Source organism: Poecilia reticulata, chromosome 17 (assembly GCF_904066995.2).
Source record: "Poecilia reticulata chromosome 17, P_reticulata-male-v2, whole genome shotgun sequence".
In the NCBI taxonomy this organism is placed as follows: Eukaryota; Metazoa; Chordata; class Actinopteri; order Cyprinodontiformes; family Poeciliidae; genus Poecilia; species Poecilia reticulata.
Window position 1 is genome coordinate 14851081 of NC_088846.1, and position 22529 is coordinate 14873609.

Here is a 22529-nt window from a genome sequence, read left to right on the forward strand (position 1 = left end):
ATATATATATATATATATATATATAGATGACTTGAGCAGGTCAAGGTTGCAACTGGACCGATTTGCTCTCTTCCTGTGTCTCTCCTTCTCCCTTTGACCAAAACAGCAAGTGGGCTGGAGGTACAGGCTTCAGGAGGCTAAAGGCTGTTTTGACTGTTTTGGATTTCCTCTTTTTTCTGAGGCGAGGCAAACCTATGCTAGAATGACAATGTCTCTGTGTGTGAGAGAGTGGCCCTCTGCAGAGACAAACAAGGGCCCCTAGACAGAGTTGGTGAGATATGCTGAGAGGAGTGAAAAGAAAGAAAAATGAAGAGTGGAGGAAGGAAGACGGTAATGATCTTTAGGACAGAAATGGGAAATGACAGAACGGATGAGTGATGGAAAGACGAGGCAAATAAGGGGGTTGGGACAGGACTTACAATGATGCCAGCCGTCCAGGGGTTGAGCAGGAGAATGGCGCATACCAGAAAAGTACAGGCCAGCACAACGCTAATTGACAGCAGGAACCAGTGACGGAGGCCGATGTACTGTTCCCAGAACAGGAAGGGGTAACCGTTAGGGTAGTTGAGCACACCCTTGCGGCTGAACTCATCACAAATGGCACGCACGCTCTCAATGGCCTCCACGAAGTCACTAGCCTGCCGAAGGCCGTTCAGGTAGAAGGGAAACTGAGCGAACTCCAGGGGTTCCGCTGAGGGGACTGAACAGAGGAAAAGATTAATTTGTCGTCTCTACTGAGAGACATACGTGCAAAAACGTACTCTTTTTAAAAAAATAAATAAATTAAATAAAACACTTACTACGCAGATTTTCTCCTGTGGTGTCATACTTGTCATGAATCCACTCTCTAGGGTGAGGGTAGAAGTTGGCCTGGGACGCGGCATAGCCCAGGGGATCATTACTGACCCACACGGTCAGGTAAATGTAAAACACCTCCGGAGGAATCAAACCCTCGGCATCCACCAGCCGGCGAGAAGTCAGCTAAAGGAAGATCCATGCATTAATTTTCCCCGGGGCCACAGGCTACACCAGGACAGTGACATCTGGTTATCTGTTTTGAGGTACCTGGCTGCGGTTGAAAGGCTCTTTCTTGGAGCCTGTCTGGATGAGCAGCTTGTACGCCAGAGCTCCATCTTCGGTGCCGTTCCTGTAGCTGTCAGCTGTAATCCGCCCCGCCTGCCAGTCAGCATCAAAAGCAGCCTGGAGACCTACGCGTGAGGTAAAAACACACAAAAAGGAAGAATTATTGTGGATATTACTTGGAAATGCCTTGATTCTTATAACCATAAAAGCAGAAAGTTTTTCCAGATGTTTCTCTTTGTATGAGGTGACACTGAAAATGTGAAAGCTCATGTTTCCTCTCCCCCCCTCCCTCCCCCCCACAGTTGGCCCTGATTGACCTGTTAACTATTACTTCCTCTTGACTGGGCCTTTGACACGTTATAACCTAAGGACACCCACACACACACAAATGTACACATGCATGCAAAGATAACCCATGACCTCAACCTATCGACTACACCACCCATGAACCCAGGTGGAGGGGGGGATAGTATGACTGAACTTTCGCTCACCCTTTGCAAATTCTCAACCCCACTCCCCCTGCTCACCGCAAGACGACTTTAGTAAAGCAAAAAGTGGAAGAATTGGTTCCACTTTTTGCCAATTCGCTTTCGCTGGTCAGCGAAAGCGAAAAATCTAAAAGCTAACACGTTGTAATGACAATACACAAGAGTATTCTGTATAAGTATAACTACAGGTTGTATATTTTTAGCATCAGTAAGGTGCATAAAAATAAAGTCAGATGTATCACACCGACGTAAAGTGTCTGCAGTTCATTCAGGCTGGAAGAAAGCGAGAGAGACCGAGACTTCAACAGAAAACAGGAAGGAAATATAAAACACGTGAACAAGTACGACTATGTTATCCTTTTAAACTCTTTACTGCTGAATGTTAAGGAACATTTTTAAATAGGAAATGTTGGCAGTTTACAAACATTGATGCTAGCAACTCCAATTATGCTAATCACTAACACAAGATGCTAAATTGTGTCATTAATTTGTCCTTATTTTGCTTCAAATATTATTACGCCCCTAATTTTTAGCAACTCTTCTCTAACTCATGTGGTGAGACTTTAGCTCTGGTCCTTGTATTAAAGGTAAAGAACCCTCACAGATGAAAGACCTTTGATTATCTTCTTCTATTATAATTCTGTAAGAGAAATCTGAATTGGAAGAGTCGGGAACAACAGGCTGAGGTTTCACAAAAACTGGTGATAAGAAATCAGCCACAAAATGTTGCACTTATAAAATAGACCCAACTACAAGAAAAAAAAAAAGTTTTTTTCATTTTAAGAAAACTCCAAGAGGTTGGGGAAAGTTTATTTTTTTAAAACTATAAGCTCTTTACCGTTCAGCCAGTCCTGGAAGTAGTGCAGCCACATGCGGGGCAGCTTGTTGTCGCTGTCTCGAACTACGTATTTGACAGAGTTGAAGGCGTTGTGCAGCTGAATCAGCAGCCTCTGAGATCGGGCGTAGTCGAACCCGTCCATCGTCACTAAGTACATGTTGTAGAAGGAGAAGTACTTGAACTGCGCATCGATGAAGTCGTACTCCTTGGTGTCGCGGGGCACGATGTCGGTCAAGTAGAGGCCGTCATGCACCATGGTGGTCCCGTACAGCCCGAGGCTGAGAAGTCCCAGGAAGAGAACCACCACTGCGACTTTGCTCTTGGGCTTCAGGAGCAGGGGGGCGTACTTTTCCCGGGCGAACTTGGACAGGTTCCAGTGAAGAAAGGGGAGCGGGACGCACTCCTTCCCCGATTTGGAGTCTTCTACCTGGGCTAGGAGGTCCCGCGTGGAGCTGGAGGTCGGGGTGAAGAGCTGGGAGCCGTAGTGGTCTGGCACAGAGGTGGTGGTTGGGGAAGGTGGCGCAGCTAGGGAGAATAACACATAGAAATCAAATGTTAGAGTGTTTTGTATTAAATATATCTAATCCTTTCCTATATTGTGACTCCAGAGGATTCGTGTACCCTGAGTCTGTGCGGTGGGGCAGACAATGATGGAGGGAGAGCTTGTGGAGATTTGTGAAGTCGGTGGCAGAATTGTGACGATATGCTGACCCGCTGCGTCGCACTGCGTGAACGCTTGCACTGTTGTGGTGATCTGGGTGCTGGTGGTAATTGTCGGCCCTGCGGCATACTGGTGCGCATGCGCCGTCCCCGCCCCGGGCGCCTGAGACTGCTCGCCGGCTTCCGACAGCTCATGCGGCGAGAGGTGAATGACACGATCAGCGCACGGGCTGTACAGGCAGCAGAGGATGTCCAAGCGTTTGTCCTCGCGCCGGTGGAGGTCCAAGCTGAGGATGGCAGGAAAGATGAGCAGCACCATGGCAAAATTAAACACCACCACAATGGCTGCCTGGGGAGAGAGAGAGACAGAGACAAGAGGAAAAAGAAAGTGAGAAGAGAGCAAAATTACAGATCCATAAGTGCAGCTGGGTTAAGTCAAAACTTTTTTTTTTCAGTATCTTAGAGTACAGCCCAGTAAGTCAAGAAAATCCCTGCTCTAAATCAACAAGCCAGGAGGTTAGAAAGACATGGCTAAGAGGAAGAGCGATTTGAAAGAAATGAAAGAAGGAGAAAGCACATATATGTTGCGAGTCTGAGCAAAACCATCACCCCCGTTACCAGCGCTTCCATCGCCGCCACCCCCCACTCAGCTCAGGCCCTGGAGCTGACATTCTGTTATGTGGTTTCGAGTGTGAGCACATCTATGCGTGTGTGTTTATCTGTGCGCTTGTGTGTCTCAGACCACCCACAGTTAGTCACAGATCAGAGAAAACCGCTTTGACGGGCCAGTGATATACTGATCCACTACTCCCTCCTCTCTCCGTCTGCTTCTTTAAGTCTGTTCGCAGCCCTTTATGCTCTGAATATTTCATGTTATAAACACACGCAAAGACATGCGTCTACAAAAAAATAAAAAATAATTTAGGCCCTCTAGGTGCAGAGGCAGTAAAACCAGCAACAAAAGCTTTCGTTGCCATGAATAAGTGTCACTTCTTTTACGTTTTCTCTTTCATTTGCAAAGGAGCTTTGGGCTTCACGGTGAGCGATTGTGCATTTGCCGCATTGATGTCCTAGCTGGCACATCCGCGTGAGAGCGAATAACCCCCCCCCAAAAAAAACATACCTGCAGAGAGAATGCCCGCAAGGCTGGGATGGGCACCAGGGCAGCCATGAAGAATGCAATCATGTTGTTTATGGAAGTCAGAGCCACGCTTGTGCCGGAGCGACGCAAGCAGTCTCCGGTCCGCTCCTTCACGCAAACGCAAAAACACAGATGAGTCAGAAGAGAATAACAGAGAAGACGATAAGGGAGGAGGGCAGTGTGGAAGAGATATTTAAAAAGTACCTTAAAGGGGATATTACTTCCTGCCTCCGTGAAGGAGTGGGCCAACAGAAACATGTCATCCACACCAATCCCCAGTGCCAGGAAGGGAAGCACCTGGGATGGGAAACGCATCAGTGGAGGGCAAAAGGGTCAGAATGAACATTTGAAGAAAGTTGACATCAAATTCTGGGCATTAAATCAAAGGAATTACCCCCCACACATACTTTTAAGATCACATTGTCCTCTGAACCAGTGGTTCCACAACACTTTTTTTAAAGCCCCCCTTTTGCCACCCACTAAAAAGGACTCATGACACTACAAAATCCTAAATATTTCTGATTTATTCTAAGACAAAACAGCCCAGAAATTAACTTCTCTGAAACAGTAATAACAACCTTAATCTTTTGTCTAGCAACATCTGATACCAAAATTCTGTTTTTTCTTTTAGTTTTTGCATGTCTTTCTTCAGTATGCCTTTTTAATCATAAACGCACCTAAAAAAAAATTACACAGTTAACACTTGCAGAAGGGCAATAAAAGCAGCATATGATGCAATAAAAGTCATCTTAATTTTAAGGTGGATAAATAATGTGCCATCGTCTATCCATCCGTCCATATAGCTTAGGGTGCTTTCCTTTGTGTCGTACCTGTGTAGTAGCAGCGTTGAAAGAGAGGCCAAGTAGAGAGCAGAGACCCAGTCCTGCTGCCACCGACAGGGCTACCAGCAGGACCCCCGCCAGTCCGACAGCCCCCTGCGACTTGGCACAGTCCCACCTCAGCATCGTCACGCAGGCGTAGGCCAACTAGGGAGAAGACATGCTGTGTAAACACCATAACCCCTCGCTTAAACTCCTCTCCTCATAAAAGCACTCCGATTTCACTAGGCAATCACCATGAGCAAGTATCCTCCAGCGACTCTGATGACACTGACGTCAGAGAAAGACTTCATGATGTCGTTGAGGGTGGTTGTGGAGAAGGCATGGATAGACTGACTGGAATTACCAGGGATACTCTGGTGGACGACCTGTGAGGAAGTAATTAGTTGTCAAAACATGCTTTGCGGAATACAAGTGAAGAAAATCCGGGGAGGAAAAAAGTAATAAAAAAAAAAAAAAAAAAAAAAGAAGCAATCTATCTTTTTGAAGTATGTCTTGAAAGTGAGCATGAATGTGTTTTTACATGTGGCAGCATGTGTGTGCGTCCACACATAAGTATGACAACTGAGGAGTAATGAGCACAGATGCCAGAGGTTAGGAGGTCAAAGGTGAAAAGGATGGAATCGCACGGTTCAGGCAGCCACTCTCTGCACACTCCGCACCACGCATGGACACAAAGTTTTCTGAGAATCTACCGGCGCACGCGAAAGTCGCCGTTCGCCATCACAAACAGATCTGCTCCTGTTGTTTAACGCGTCAAAGAGGAGGTCGTGCGTCTCGGTCAGTTTACATTGGGAGTTTGTGAACCACCTCCCCCTCGCCCCACCACCCTCTCAGCGGTGGGTGTTGGCTATCATAGCAACAGCTTGTTCCTATAACTAGGGCTCTGACAGAGAGAGATGACTGCCCTGATGCACACACATGCACACGGAAACCTGGTGCCCTGTTCACTTCATTCAGGGAGCCGAAGACTGATGGAATTCGAATACTGCATAGTGTGTGTGTGTGTGTGCGTGTGTGATGCGTGTGTGTGTGTATGCAGAGAATAACGTTGCATAGGAAGAGAAAAATACCTAAAAAAAAACATTTTATATTTGATCAAACTTTGTAACAAATATATGAGTTCATACCTCCACAAACTTCCTCTGCCAGGACTCGAGGATGGCGGTGGCCTTTTCCTCATTCCAGTTGATGTCGTGGATCTCATAGTCGTCCTTGAAGTGTTCGTAGAGCTGCTTGGGACTCATCAACAGGAACATGGACTGGAGAGCCTCCGCACTGCACAGGCATTCAAACAATGGATTAGCTGGGTGTTGAGCATCATCCCGCTTCACTGGGACGCTTCGAAGTGACATCACCTAAAGTACCCACAGACCACCTTGGAAGCTGAACAATGAGTGTGATCGTATATTTGAGACAAAAACATTTAAGACTGTATTAAGAGAAGACAGCAGAGTTTGGTAAAGGAGATGTCTCACATAATCAATGGACTAAACTCTAAATTGTGGTTAGTAAAATAGGAGCAGATTAAGCCGACACTAAGCAGAGATTCTTTATAAAAAACAAGGTAAAAGCAAACAGTGTGAATCTCAAATCTGCCATCTGACCCAGTGCAGTAGCTTAATTTGTGCTGAAATGCCTTAGTAAATCCTGTGGAGAGCCTGCTTCCAAATGTTTTTTACCTCACAATCCCCTAAAGAAGACTGCTGGAGACGACCAGCTCATTATTTATGGTCGAGGTAAACAACAAAGTCACAAGCCAGGTGAGCTAGAGTAAAATGACCCTCCAAAAGAGCTCAAACAACCATTATATTACTCCTTTTAATTCATTTATGACCACTGGAAATGTTTTTTACAATTATGGCAAAAGATATGGTTTAAAAATCTTGTTAAAATTTGATTTAGTATCTAGAAGTCATACATAGACCCTACACTGGTGTTTCATGACCTGCTGTAGGTCCAACTTTGGAAACTAGTAAAAGGACTTGGGTCAGAACCAGCCAATACGTTTTTCTCCTTCTTCTTTACTTCTTTCATGCAAAAAAAAGGCGTAGTAATCCACGAGACTTCATCTGATTGTCAATTATCTTTAACTAGCCTACCAAACATTCGGTTTATTTATGAACCCCATTTGTCTCGGTATGTCTGGGTTAAGCTCCAGTCTGCTGTGTTTATTCTTTCTCCTTGCAAATCTGCACACCTTAGCAGGGCATCCTGGCTGCTTTTGACACGCCCTCCCAGGACGAGCTCCTCCTGCCAGTGCATGAACTTCTGACTGAAGCCGTGGCATCCGCCCTGGAGACGCCCGGCAATGTCTGGACTCTGAAAAGATGGAAAATTACAGGCCTTAGAAAAGTGATGCTCTGCCACTACAATCGTATATGACGCCTACAGTTGCACTTTGGAAGCATGAGCTCACTTCTTCCTGCTCCTTATTGGGGGCACTGAGAGGGCAGTCTGGGTCGGATGGGTCGAGGCACGGCCTGTCCATGTAGGCGTGTCCCACCTGAAGAAAATAAAAAAAAAAAAAGCAGCATTAAAGATTAAAGCCTTGGTGTCTGTGAAAGGTGCTAATAGTTTATAGGTTCTCTTTTTTTGTGCTTTGTTTGCTCAAACCCCCCACCCCCCTAAAAAAAAAGGTGAATCCCTGTGGTGCCCCAAAAGAGACTTTACCCTGAGCAGAGAGCCACACTACCCATGTTCAAAACAGTTTCTAAGTAAACAAGTCTTCCCTTCAGTAAGTTACTGTGTGTTTCAGTGTCTTACCTGGGCTTTGTCCAGCATCTCTTTAAAACCTTCCAGGGATGTGTACTGGCCCAGTTCTTCCATCAGCTTGACAGGATCTAAATTCATCCACTGGATATCTGGCATGCCCCTGCAAAGCCAAAAAAAAAAAAACCCTGACTTTTAATGGTCAACTATCCAGACCTGTTTCACCATAAAATCCTAACTTCGAGAGCAAACCCCAAACCCATCTCCTCTGCTTTACAGGCTAATCTTTATTGCGAGCAGGAAAACGCCTAATCTGGTCTGTGCTCTTGCTCCTCTGCTGCACGGGGGCCACGCAGGAGGCGAGCTGCAGATACAGGATAAAATAGCGTTTATTATCCTGTTTCACGCTGCCACAATGCCCGGGAAAAAAAAAAAAAGGCATGGTGGCTGCCTGCTCACTTTCATTCCGCAGTGCCCTGCACCGAGTCATAACAATTACCTCTCCCTCGCAAACATCTTGATAAAGAGGAAAAAGTGAGGGAGAGGAAAAATAGATTCAGGGACGAGCAAGAAGACAGGAGCAGAACCACCGTTTGCACGACACAATATTTGTGAATATTTCCACTCAATTATCTTGTTTGCAAACTTTTATTGAACGCAGAACTAACAAATTTAATAGTCCCCCCCTTCCCCCCGCCGCTTAAAACTATATTAGGCCTTAAATATATTTAAGACCTAATAAAGTTTTCTTCAGAAATCAGAGATCTTCAGAAATAATAATCCTTTGTTGTTGACTCATTTTGTGCCTTTGTGCTATCATCTGGAATGATAGAGAGAATCATCAGGAAAATAAATAATAAAACAAAAAAAGAATTTGGGTTCAAGATTCGATCTTCCTCCAATGGCTCCTGAGGTCCTCTCCTATTCCCACATACCAGGCTCCCATTTTGCTGCTGGTTGCAAAGACACTCCTTTATCAGCTACTTTTTGCTTGACTGAACCAGCCCTGGGCTCTTTTGTTTTTTCATAGATTGCTGTTTTTCGGTTCTCCAAAGTTTTTTTTTTTTTTTGCACCCCCTCTTTCCCAATCTGTCTCCCTCTGATTTTGTTCTTTCTCCTATCTGGTGCTCTGTGTTTCTTCTCTTTTTCTTTTTTTTTCATTAAACACGTCTGAACCAGAAGTCAAACAAAAGCATCGCCACCGCGTGACCATTCCTGATTTATTTCAGCTCTGCACAGAGCACAAGTAATAAACACTTAATAAACAACAACAGATGTCGCAAACATCGTGTGGATTTACAGCAACGCTCGGAAGATGTGTGAATCATCAAAGACCCCACTTCTCCCACTCTGGTGCGATCACACGAGCCAACTGGGAGATGCTAAAGGATGGGAAACTGTGTTTGTTTCTGTATGCACCGGCTTGTCATGCAACATGGCACTGTCAGCTCCGACGGATGCATAAACAAAATATTTCTTTGCGTGGAAACATCTGCTGCGATCTAAACATTCTTTTTCCAAAGTACGCACTCAATTAAAATATCACTCCTGACGACAAAAAGAAGAGAGAGAGAGAAAATAAAGAAAAAGAGAGAGATCCCTTTCAGCAACTCTATTTCTCAAGAGAACTTTGTTCCACAAAAAAGAAAAAGGGACTGAAAAAAAAAAGAAAAGAAAAAACTTGAATCTGCGAATACGCCCAGACTCCACTGTTAACTGTCTTGTAGCCTCTCTCCATCCTTCTCGGGGGACTTGAGGTTTGAATACTGCCCATTTTATTTGTTGGACAACTTGGGAGCTGGGAGCCCAGGGCATTACCATGAGAATGCCGAGTGTTAGCCGTGAGCTGACAAAGCCACCCCTCCACCACCGCCGCCGCCCCCATCTCCCTCCTCCTCTGGGGCCCCTGCACTGATGGACACTCAATCGTAAACTGAAAGAATGCTTACCATTGTCTGACCCAAAGGGCTCCCCTGCCACCGCCACCACCACCACCACTGCCACCGCCTCCCCGCCCTCTGCACTACTAGCCCACCACGCAGTTGCCGCTCCAGCCATCTCCTCTCCCTCGTTTCGCCGCATCCCTCCCTAACCTTTTTCTCTTTGAATTTCTCTGTCAGAACACCCCCTCTCCCTCCCGTCCTCCTCCCTTCCCTCTCTTCGGACCCGAAAAGAACTCTATTACTGCCTAACGCTGTCAGTCACAGCAGCCACTGACAGACCGCTCAAAGCCCAACTGTATGTCTCCATCCTGCAAGTTGTGGACTTCTTGTTAGATCGGATGGAGCTCACAGAGACAGCCAGAGTCTTTCTATCATGTGTGTTTTTGTTGGGTCAAATATTCTGAGACTTACGGTAAGTAGGCAGAACCTCCTTGTAGCTTGGCCCCTTCCCAGAAGCAGTCCAGTGGGGTGATTATCATACATGGGAACAGCTTGTCAATCATCTTAGAACGAGAAATAAGGAGGAGGAAACAATTAAAACCAAATCACGTGAGAAATGTGCGCTTGAAGGAATGAAGCAGACTTGTCAACTTACCCTTTCAATCATGACGTTTTCTATAATAGGAACTCCTGATTTGTAGCATATTTTATTGAGATCCCACGATCTGTGAGAGACGAAAAAGAGTTTAAAGTTAGTTTTTCTTTCTTTATTCTGTTTTTTTTTTGTTTTTACAACGGATACATGCAAATGTGTGGAAACCCTCCACTCACTTTCCAAACAGCGACACCTGCACCTTGCTGGCCGACAGCGCGGCCTCCATGTGAACCAGCAAAGCCTCCTGCGTCAAAATGTTCGTGCCCTCTTCTTTGGGTGTCTGGATGAGCATCTGCGAGGTAAACACCGACTCCTCTCCCTGCTTCTCTCTGGTGTAGCGAAGCTCTGTGCTCACCCGACTGCCAGCTGGAAAGAAACAGAAAGAAACAAATTGCTTGATATTCTTCATGGATTTAAAAAAGCGCACATTTGCAGCCTATTGCGTTTTTTTTTTTTTTTTTTCATGCTATACGCACACACTTACACAAGAACACACGCACATGAATATATATGTATTGACCAACGCCCTTGGCCTTCACCAGTGTTGGTTTTGAAGGCACTTCACACGAGGCAGCGTCTGGCCAAGAGAAATGACTAATACGGCTTCTCATTGGTTCCTTCTGTGAAACAGATGTGCCCTTAGTTAGTAAGACCAGGCTTCTGATGCCCCAAAAAACCTTCTACCTTAGCTCTTACAGCAGCAAATAGGGACTCAAATATTCAGTACCAGCAGGAAAAAAAAACATCCTTATTAGCACATGGGTTGCTTTTCTTGATAAAATTCAAGACTGACTGCATGAAAATGCCCTTCTTCTGAGTAGTAAGGAGCCCAAAAGACTATAAAGGTACACCAGAAGATAAAGAAAGTTGAACACATTTAAGTGAAAAAGAAGCTGTGATGGGCAAGAAAAATTTTAGAAGGAGCAGAAAAAAAAAACACACAGAGAGAAGAAAAGTAGAGCTATGCTGTGCTGTGTGGTAGACCCCAGCCCCCTAATTACAGGAGGTTGCCCTGAAAAGAGTTTGCCAGCCGGGGGGATCTGCGCCTGTGCCAAGTGGACATGAAACATGCCGCGCTGGATCACAGAGAGCCTGTCTGCCCCTCTCGCTGTCCCACTACATGACAACCCCGGAGAGAGAAAGACAAGGAGAGGAGGTGGGGGGAGAGAGGGAAAAAAAACGGGACGAGGAAGAGAAGTTTGGAAACAGGGGCTATCACCATGTTAAATTAGGTTTTTTTTCACTCTTTTGCTCACTTCCACTGCGCTTCCCTCAGTTATGGCTTCACCCTATTGTTAAGCATCTCTATCTCTTTTCCTTTTAACATAAACTGATTTGCTATATCTTTCCATCTGTCTAGTTTTTGTCTCTCCCTCTCTCTCTCTCTCACGTTCCCCACACCTCCCCCCCCCCCAGCCCAGAGCGGGCTGCTGTAATTGATGGGGAGAAAAGAAAAAACAAACTACGCAGCTAAAGTGTGAGATCAGGTTAGGATTTCTGGGCCTTGGAGACACAAGTCTAATATTTCTAGGCTTCACTTTCAAGGATTTAATTATATTTGCGAACACCCGATCAACTTGTTTGGATTATGTCTTATTTCTATCAGGCCACGTAGTGACAAAATCGGACAAACGCGACTTTCAAAAGTCTTAGGTGAATGTATTCACACGTTACAAATGAGTTACATCGTCACCTCCGTTTGAGATGAGAAAGTTGCATGTGAGTGTCACAGAGTCTTTTTCACACTGTCATGTGTCTGTGCTACAAGGAAATATCCCACTGGGTGCAAATCCGTGATTCGACTCCACTCGGTGTCCATCCCCCCAACAGCTTCCCAATCAAAAATGGCTACGACCAAATGAAAGCTTTTCCGTTTTGCGGACCTCTTTCTGACATCTGTTAAAACCTTTTTTGACGTTTCGTATGCTAACCTCTGCAACACGGGGTTTTGATCCCAACAGGAACTGGGTGGCTTGGAGAGACTCTGGCTCTGTAATTACAGGCCTCCTGAAGTAAATTATAGCTATTTGTGTCTCGTTCCTCCCATCTGGACCACCCAGGCGGTCTGTCCTCTCCCCTGCTCTCCTTCGTTCTTCAGCCCCAGGTCCGGCCCCAAAACACCCGAACTCTGCAGAGTGTCACAGCGACCCTGCTTACTACTGCTCGAGTAAACTCAGCTCTACCTTTTCTTGTTCCTCTCATCCTTTTCTCCCCCTTTTTCTCTTTCTGAACTTCTCTGTCTCCCACTCGCTCTTTTTCACTTTACCCCTACTCTCCCTCTCCACTCAGCCTGTGTTCCTAACAACCTTAAAGAGACAGCTCCCAGAAACATTCCCACCCTGAGAAGAAAGCTCTTTTGAGTGTGGAAAACACGTGAAAAGTCGGTGATTTTATGTCGTTCACGATAAGGAATCATAATTTGGTTTTGGTTTTGTTGATCGAAAACAGAATTGAAAAAAAAAACATTTTAGACCATCCTTAAAAGAAAGACATGTATGTGGTGTTTTTTAAAGGCTTATATATTTGTGGAAGCATGTTTGGTGCAAAATGAACTTTGTTAACTAGTCTTACCACCACAGATGCTTTCAAAGCAGTTTGGATACCAAGAAACTGAAAAAGTGAAAGAAAACATCATAACAAACCCAACAAAACTGTGGAACAAGGTTTTCTACCCTTCTATTGACAAATGTAGTGTGTTTTTACAGATATCTACATGTCCTTTTCTCTCCATCTGATCCTCCAAAAAGCAAGAAATCCCTAAAACAGTGTGGCTTCTCACACCTAAGATGATGCCAGGACTTTATAAACAGCTGATTCTGATCTTCGCACCATCTATAGGCCTGATCCCAGTTCCAGGCCCTGCTAGGTCAGACCGGGCCACCTTCAAACTTCAGTGTGGTAGATTAGCTGGATTAGGGGGCCCCTGAAAGGCCCCACGCTGTTATGGAGGAAGACCCAAAACGAAGAGGGCTTAAAGTGGCATGTATGCTTTCACTTGCTATACGTAGTTGTTGTTTTTGTCTCATCTATAAAGTGTGTCAAAAGAGAGGAAGTCTCTGTTTGTTTTGAAATGACAAATTTCGGAAAAAAAAATGTTGCTCAGACCAACATACCACTATTTGGTTGGCCTTCTTTGCAACATCCCTACACACTCACTTTATGTATTTTCTATATTCTGAGCCACCAGAATCCAGACTGCGGACCAAGGAACACCCATGTACCATGGCGTTCCCCCAGCCGGGGCGCCTCCCAGCAGATGGGCCGTTCCTCCATACAATCCTTCAGTATGGCTCCACACTGAATGCAGACCCTTTGTCATTCAACCCTTCAATTTCTTTCAAATGTTTCCCAACAAACAGCAGAATAAAAAAAAAAAAGGTCTTTTTTCCCTCAAATGGACCAAAACTTTCCCAGCCCCGTAAAACAATGCCGGAACCGTCTGTGGGAGGGTGAGGCTTGGGGGCGAGAAAGAGGAGCTGGCGTGTTGCTGTCTTACCTATAGAAATACACTGTATCTGTTTGTGAGTCATCAAGGATACTATTGCGCTTTAGCAGAGAAGCTGCATCAAATCAAGAAAGCAACAGTCATCACTTCTGCTTGATTGTAATTTGCCCACTTCGCTTTTCACACCTATCCTGCAGAAACTGTATCCACGGCCAAAACAACAGGAAAATCAGTTTCACTTACATTCTATTCAGATGTGCCAGTGGTGTTAGCCACTACACATAAATTTCCACCACGGCTGGCATTTAGGCACTTTCCATTTCCATATGTATAGGCTTGCCTCTGCTAATTATGCTAATCATGGGCAGTCTTGGCCACTGTGAAAAATAGTCACATTAGACACTCCACTGACCGCTAATACTGCTTAATGTGTGGTTGAAACATACATTCATCCCAGCCTGAAAAGCAAAATTTTTCCACGTTGCTGGTCGCATTCAGATGAGAAATGAATTTATTGAGCCCAAGGAGGATTTCTTTTTTTTTCTTTCCTCCCCTTACCAAGTACCAAGAAAATGTCCAGTTTCTGTCTCCATCACTCTCTCTTTACTTTTTATACTTTAGTGGTGTAAAGACAGACGCAAATGGTGCAAACTCTAAGGTGACTGGTGTCGCTTTATACCGTGCAAACCAGAGACAAAGGTTGCTCTCCAGCAAAAGGAGAAGGGGCGCCACAGTGTTCTGATTGAGGTTTTATTATCCTGCTTTCTAAGAAGATTGCATTCAGTGTGGCTGAGACTTGACCGTCCACTGCCAAGTTGTTGCTTTTTAAGATTTGGCACCAAGACATAGTAAGTGACTATGTTTTCTGAGCTGCACAATATATGAAACGTTGCAGCATTCAAGAGCGCAAAAGAACCGCCGTGGCAAAGTGTGGATTGTGCGCAAAATTTGATGTACAATCGAAGATGCAAAAATATTTGATCATAGTGACTTTGATGGACTGAAAGCTGATCTAGGTTTTAGATTCAGGGATGCTAACAACTGTGGACAACTGTGGTTATATTGTGAGAATGGAAATGAAAGAGGAGAGGGAAGGAAAAGTAGGTATCATCAACATCATCGCATTGTAATAAAATAAGATTCCAGTAGTATTGCGTATCCCTCCATATTTCCAACATGAACATTTGACTAGCCAGTGAACGTGATTAGATCTGGTGTTTGAGCTTGAGAAAATGACTGCAGACAAAATAAATGTAGGTGAGCATGTGTCTGTCATCTGCATATGTATATATTTCTGTTCTGAGTGTGTTTATTTGTTAGGGGGTGGTCCTGGTCCGTCTGCTGAAGCGTGCGTGCGTGTGTGTTGGTGGCGGTGGATGCTGCTGAAAAATAGGATGGAATGAGGTAGTGTTGAATTGAAGGATGGAAGGAAGGGGTGAAGTAAACATTTAGAAGTGACCCAGGTTGACTCTGGTCTTGTTTGTTCTCTCTACCAGTGAGGTCCCAGGCCCTGAACGCTGGGAGTTTATTTATTTAGCTGGGGCACCGCCGCGCACTATTCACCTCCAATAATGCCTCATAGAGCTCCCTTTCTCTGTCCGAACTGGGCCGCTGTGTGCACTCCGATGAATTATAGCATTTACCTGCCGCCCCGCTTCAAGGTTTGTTTAGAAAAACCGCTCCAAGCTCCCGAAATGCCCACGTGTGCATTCGCTCATTTGCGTAAATCCAGACATGTCTCTCTGAAACCAGCTCTTTCTTTCTGATTCCGATCAATCCGGTTCTTGATCTTCTCATATCCCCTCTGATTTCACATCGAGCTAAACCAGGACTTCATCCCTGGGCATTCACACCCATTCATACTCCCTATAGTCTCTACCTCCCCCTCTTTCCACGCTGACTTTTTATGGGACATGTGGCGCGGCTGCAGGGCCCTGTCTTGCTACATTCATATTTGGACAGCTTGAGTCTGTGTATATGTCTGTCATGGCTCACCCGAGCCCCGCCAAGAAAGATGAGTTTAGTTGATGTCAGAGTAAACACCGCCTCTTTTACGTGAAAGCCCGTTTCATTTCTTCTTTTTTTTTTTCGCCTTCCCCCCTCCCCACTTTCTCTTTTCCAAACAAGTCTTTCAAACAGCGCATTGTAAATTGAGAATAACAAGGAGAAAAGGCAAGTATCTAAACAAAGTAAGAAAAGAATGTGCTGTATTCTGGTAAACCTTTAAGCAAAAGAAAGCAATCCATGTGGCACGACTTTGCTGGGAAATGAAGAGATGCAGGAGACAGTCTCACACTTGATGTTTGTTTAAAAGTGAGTCAGGGAAAAAAAATAGCAGCAAAAAGAGGGGAAAACGTGTGAGTAGGCCATAAACCTTCCACCCTGTTCCTGCCCCAACCCCCCTATTGTCTCTACTCATCCCTGTCTTCTTCCTGCACCTCTTTTTATGATCTTTCCTTTCTGCTTGGGAACAATAAAGACTGTTGACCAGGTCACAGCATCAGCTCAAACAAAATAGTATAAAAGTGGTAGCAGAGTTCAAAGTTTAAACCTTGGAGATGCCGTCGGAATCGGACAGTTTTCTCTTGAACAGCGTTCGAGTGCTGGACAATGTGATTTTGTTCTAATTATTTGAAATGGACAAAAATAAAAAAATTTGATGAAATTTTAGGGGGACACATGCTTTGACATATGCATTCTTAATTTCCCAAATCAGAGCCACTTGGTCAGAAAATAGAAAATCTGCAATCTATATGGGCCAGGAAAAGCTTGGCTGGCGCATCTCTATTGGACTGCGGATAGTCTTTACCTCCCTCTCTTTCCATGCTGACTTTTTATGGGACTTTTCTCTAGTCCTTAGTTAACTAAGGAAAAGAGACAGTCTTCATAATGGTTCATTTTAAAGCAAACTCTGTGAGGCATTACCAGAATCCAGTCGTAATCCTTCTTACAGACTAAACACCCTGATGCTGCGGCTTTTAAATCTCTCCTACCCAGGTGTGAGGGTGAAAATCAATCCTCCTACTTATGAGCTATGTTGCAGATGCATGACAATACTTGAGTCAAGCCACAAACATCTAAGCCACTAAAAGTAAGACGGCTAAAACCTTTCAAGATTTCTGATACATCTCCCTACGTCTAGCCCTCCTCGGACTCAGGCCGCTGTGCTTCACAGCGTTTTGGTCCTGTAGAAAGGGAGGAAGCAATTAAAAAAGCCCCGGTGGCCTGACTTCACAGAGCAGGTAGAAACATAAACAGACACACACCCACACACACACAAACGGAGGCAGGCGGACAGAAACGCAGCCGGGAACTCAAGCTGAACACGTCTAAGGTGAGAAAGATGAGAAGTTTGTTTGTGTTGAGAAGTCTGAATATATGATGGGAACCACATGCACCTACAGCACGGCCAACACTCGCAGTGTTGATTCCCAGCGAGGAAACCCCGAACAAATTAGGACAAATGCGATGAAACATGCATTTCCCTTTCAGCTGCAACACAGTAAGCATCATTAAAACCCACTCAATGAGACACAACAATATTTTGAGTCTCTTCGGTTGAAATCTGCTGTTTTATTACCCTCCACCCCCTTCTCCAAACCCCTTCATGTTTTCTGGCTCACATACAATAGCGCATGAGTGTGTGTTGCTCTATGTTTGTGTGTGTGTGAAAGAGAAACAGAGAGAACTAACCTCTCCTTGTTACCGAACCACTTTACTCTCCATTGAGGCCCTAGCAGCTTTGTCAATGGGCTATTGGTGGAAACAAGGCAGGCAGAAACTTTAGAAACATGGCCACAGCCTCTTAAAGGCACAGCGCTCCCTTTCAGCAGCAGCAGCAGCAGCAGCAGCACCCCTTCCTACTCCCCTCCTGGTTCAGCTCTCTGAATCCCGCAGCAAAACAACTGGCACACAAACAACTAAACATCTCCTTTAAGTGGGCAGCTCGGCCAATTAGCTCGAGAGGTAATCCCAAAGATTTACACTAACCGAAGCAATTAGAAACAGTGGCAAATCGTTCTGTTGTTCCTGTTTCTCTTCAGAAATGTACATTTTCTCTCCTTTAGCCTCGGACTGATAATTTTCTTCTAACTTTAACAGAGAAAGTCTTTTTTTTTTTTTTTTTTAAAAAAGCATGCCCCAGAGGAGCATATTTAAATTCCGGTGCAAGTCAAGCGTACAGGCTTCCCAACACTTGTCTCCCGACACCAAGCAGTGTGTGGGGGAGACTCCTCCGACACCTCCGCGCCGGGTCCTGTGGGAGCCGCCTGTTCCTGTCCTCCAGTGACATGGTGGGCTTAAAAAACCCTATAGAGTCTGTTTATATTCACCAACTGCTGTGGCGCTTTTAGAGTGTGCAAAACAGGTGGGTAAACTTCAGCTGCATTCACTTATATATTTTTTTCCCCTTCTCACTAGGAAGAGAGAAGAACTAGGGAGGAGAGAGGAGGAGGAGGAGGCGGGGGTGGGGACGTGGGGGGTTCAGGGAGGTGGTGCCTGCTTGCCTCTTGTTGAATGGAATCCAAGAATAGTTAGGGACCACACAGGGAGCTGGAAGAGGGTGGGGGGGGAGGGGTCAGAGCCCTCAAAGATGGCTAACCATTCACACAGTCCCATCTGCTGCGGGGATCAGGCCCGGCACAGAAAGCCTGAGGGTTTAAAAGGAATTTGGCCAGTGTGAAAAACTAAATGAGGCTGCCTTTGCCTCTGAAAATGAACTTACATCTAAAAAACACAGACGAATGAGAAGAGGAGGGTTTTATGAGGGAGCTTTCATGGTCAGAAGCAAAAGTACGTTCCTGCCTGACAGAAACCTTTTAAAGTCGAGATGTCAGAATTCTGTTTTCAGGGAACGCTGCACAAACAAATCGGAACACGAGTTCAAAGAAAAGGCTATCCTCATGGTGTATTACAATCAACAATTCAACTATACACATGGATGTATCCACACACAAAAAAAACAACAATAAAAAAACAAATTTGCGAAAAGCATCTTTTTTGATTCATCAAAATCCTCAACTGTGCTTCTGCTCTTGTCAGATCAGCCAATCAAACTAGAGGCCCTGTCACCTAGCTCCCTCCCTCCCATGGCACCAAGGTGACACTAATATGGCCACCCTGCATCTTTTCACCAGCCATTATTGTCATTCAAACTCTTGTTAGTAAAAAAAAAGAAGAAAAAAGAAAAAAAAAGCTGGATCTGTCAAGCCTCAACGCCCCCACAGCAGCTGTGGAACCTGAACCCAACAAACAACAGCACGAGTAAAGAATTTCACCATCATTCCTCCTCCGTGCCCTCTCTCTAAACAGGACATCTCTTGAAACTCACCTTCCACCCAGAGCTGCTCGATGTTGGTTTCGATGGCTGCCACCCGGAGTCCCACAGACAGAGCCCCGAACACCAAGAGTCCAATGAAGAGCACCTTCCCGCAGTGCCTCTGGATGTGGCAGCCCAGAGAGAACAGGAAGGCCTGGGACCTCGCTCGGATCCACAGAGGAGCTTTCTGACCTACTGCCTTTCCCTGGACGCCAGGCAGGATTGGAGGGGTTAAAGAAAGGGACATTATTACAAAGTTACAACATGCAGGCCAAATAATGTATCATGGAATGCTTGCATTCAAAAACAGGATCCAACACGAATACTTTAAACTTAGCTAAAGACTACAGAAGAATACTGCACTAGAACTCATTGTTTGTTTGTTTTTTTATCCATATACAGATACATTCAGTGGACAGGCTGGTATCCAGTGATATTTAGGGTTGGGGGGAAATAATTCCTATGTATTAAAAGTGACATAGTCATATGGTAAAGTTAAATACTCTAAAGCTAATTGGATGCACATGTTTAAGTTATAAAGGCAGCTATGTTTTTTAAAAAAATATTTATAAAAGCAAAAGTGCAACAAACAAGCCTTATTCAGTGTCTGAGCAGAAGTGCAAACTAAAAAGCCTGCATACTGACAGAACAGCCGGTTACAAATGGGGTTCCGGCTAATCGAAACCATTCTGTTATGTGCCTTTCAACGCCTTCTCCTCAACAGTTTAACTCAAATCTGGCCCAATCCGCCTCATGGTGTGGGAGCCATTCGTTAGAAATGTCACTGCTGCTGCTGCAGAGGACATAGCTTTCTGGTGTTGTGGTTTCTCTCAGCGGTGCTGAAACACGTCCAAGCATCCGGGCGGTCCAAAGATGCTTTGTCAGATCAAACTCAATCAGTGAATTCCTCTACGGGACCCACCACATTTCCAAACAGACCCGGGGCCAGTGCGCTGCTCTCCGCTGGCTCGCGCACAGCCGGGGAAAGCACGCAGTGCACGGCTGCAAAACAAGCCGCTCCGCTGCTGATTTGTCTCAGGGACAAACATGAATGAGACGCTGCATGTCCATTCAAACAAGCTGCTGCTATCGCATGAGACTGACTACTTTCCAGTGAAAAACTAAGATATATATATATATATATATATATATATATATATATATATATATAATATATATATATATATATATATATATATATATATATATATATATATATATATATATATATATATATATATAAAACCCAGATTCTGATTCTATACAGGGAATTCAAAACCCCAACTCTGGTTCACACACGCACTCTCAAATCGGGTTCAGATGAAAGCTTTTTTTTTTTTTTTTTTTTTCATTCACTTTTGCCGACTTGAATGAGAGTAAATCCCGCACAGGCTGCGAGTGAAATGCATCACCTTTGAGATCTGTTTAAGTGCGTAAGCGGCATGGCAGTAGCTGGGTCTCCGCTGCAGGTCTGTGTGCGCAGGCGGCTGAGAGCGCGTATAACTCGGGGGTAAATCTCCAAAGACGCCGGACCCTGGGACCCCGCGATCCGCGGCCATAGTCCAAAGAGAGTGATCGGGGCGCGGAGCGATGCGAAGGGGAATCGATGCTCGACGTTCAGGAAAGGCAGTAATCCGACATAGACGTGGAGCGCATCCAGCACCACCGGCGACAAACTCGCTTTTCTACTCTTCCACGGAGCCAAACAAGTCTCGAAACTCCATCCCGACATTATGCGCCGAAATCCGTATAGATCCTTCAGTCTTCATTCGTCCCGAGAGTTGGTGAAACTGCGTCTCAGAGAGGAGCTGTAGTAGTAGTAATAGTAGTAGTAGTAGTAATAGTAGTAGTAGTAGTTGGAAAGCCTAACAGTCTGAGTCCGTCCGTGTCAAGTCTAACTCCGATCCCGTAGCGGTAACATTTGGAGAAGTTCGCCTCTCGGCAAATCCTGAAAAGGGAGGTTTGATGGAAAAGTGCTCCGGCTCCCATTGGCCAAGGAAGAGGCAAATTACTTTGCAAACATCGCCTATTATTAGCTGCTAAGCAACAGCTCACCAAAGTGGAGAGAGAGGGGGACCACCCAGGCTGCCGCTGCCTGGGCTGGTGTGGGGAGAAGGAGGTGGAGGAGGGCGGAGTGGGTGAGGGAGGGACGGAGAGAGAGGAACTCTTTCAATAAACTCTGCACGCGCGCACGCGCACGGTCCTCGTGCACAAGCCCTCTCGAGCTCGTCTAACCATTCCCAGCGACCTTCCAGTTTGCACATGCCGTCAATTGATGAAGCAGCAGCGCCGGGCATGCATGCAGACAGTTCTCAGCTCCGCTGTTTCATCAGCGCAGGCCAATCAGCGAGAGAAGAAAAGTTAATTCAGCTTTTCAGACTGGAATGTAAACATGTGATTCCGTTTTTCTTTTCTCTCTCTCTGCACGTTTTGTGTGTGGGAATTGCGGATCTTTTAACACTCTTCCTATCACTGTAGCCCATCTCATGTGTGAAAAGGCTGGAGAGCCTCTCATTTGTGACAAAATCCCCAAATCAGGAGGTCTTTTTTTGTCTTTTTTTTTTTTTTCGTCAGATCTGAGTCTTTGGTGTATGAGCAGTTTGCAGCAGACAGCTGTGGTTAGTGCTTCAACAGCACCTTGCTAAAGTGGGCTTAGTCAGACCCCTTGAGATTTATAACATTTTGGTACTTTACTACCTTATGTGTATTTTATTAGCAATTAATGAGACAGAATCAGACAAAATAGTGTTTGATAGTGAATTGGAAGAAGAATCAGAGATTGTTTTCAGATTTAGCAGCTAAATGAAAGTCATAGATATTGGCATTTTAGCCCACCGGTTTTATACAAAACATAAATGGAGAGCATTTTTAAAGATGAGCTTTTTGATTTTCCATCACATTCTCAGCTGGATTCACATCTGGACTTTGACTGGGCCTTTCTACCGCGTGAAAAATGCTCTGATCTTACTTATTTCATTAAATGCTATCATGCTGAAAGGTAAAACTCCATTCCAGAACCGGTTTTCTTCTTGCATTTGGGGACATCAGCTCTGACTAGATTCTCTGTTGAAAAACAAGCATCTCCACAGGATGATGTTGCCACAGCTATGCGTTACCATAGAAATGTTCTCCTCAGGGTTGTATCCAGCACTTATTTTCCGCCACACATAATTGTTTTTTTTTTGCACATTAAAAGAAGATGAATACAAACTTACATCAAATTAATTTTTTTATTTCTTTCAGTAAAAATGTCAATGTTCCTTCCACTCCACAGCTATGTTCTACTCTGTGCAGGTCAATCACATAAACCTCCAATGATATACGCTGAATTTTTATTTTAACTCTACAAAACATTTATGATGTATTAATACTTTCAGAAGGCAATTTGCACCAATAACTGTAACTTTCCTACTCTTGGGCCCAAAGTCATCTACAAAAGAAAAATGTAACTGTTCTCTCCTGTAAAAG

The 22529-nt window shown here is 44.8% G+C and overlaps 1 protein-coding gene across 1 annotated transcript in view; it reads right to left on the reverse strand.

Moving 5' to 3' along the window:
• ptch2 (patched 2) overlaps positions 1–22315 on the reverse strand; it is a 30160-nt gene extending 7845 nt beyond the window's left edge. Inside the window, exons 1-18 of the mRNA XM_008434165.3 lie at positions 20474–22315; positions 19074–19266; positions 10476–10665; positions 10300–10369; positions 10116–10207; positions 7816–7924; positions 7469–7555; positions 7250–7371; positions 6180–6327; positions 5286–5417; positions 5041–5196; positions 4415–4507; positions 4193–4318; positions 3031–3418; positions 2410–2934; positions 1066–1208; positions 801–981; positions 420–700 (exon numbers count right to left, since the gene is read on the reverse strand). Of these exons, the coding sequence (XP_008432387.2) occupies positions 420–700; positions 801–981; positions 1066–1208; positions 2410–2934; positions 3031–3418; positions 4193–4318; positions 4415–4507; positions 5041–5196; positions 5286–5417; positions 6180–6327; positions 7250–7371; positions 7469–7555; positions 7816–7924; positions 10116–10207; positions 10300–10369; positions 10476–10665; positions 19074–19266; positions 20474–20620 (3183 nt within the window). The 5' untranslated portion in view covers positions 20621–22315. The remainder of the gene's footprint in view (positions 1–419; positions 701–800; positions 982–1065; positions 1209–2409; positions 2935–3030; positions 3419–4192; positions 4319–4414; positions 4508–5040; positions 5197–5285; positions 5418–6179; positions 6328–7249; positions 7372–7468; positions 7556–7815; positions 7925–10115; positions 10208–10299; positions 10370–10475; positions 10666–19073; positions 19267–20473) is intronic.
• Positions 22316–22529: the final 214 nt, after the last annotated feature.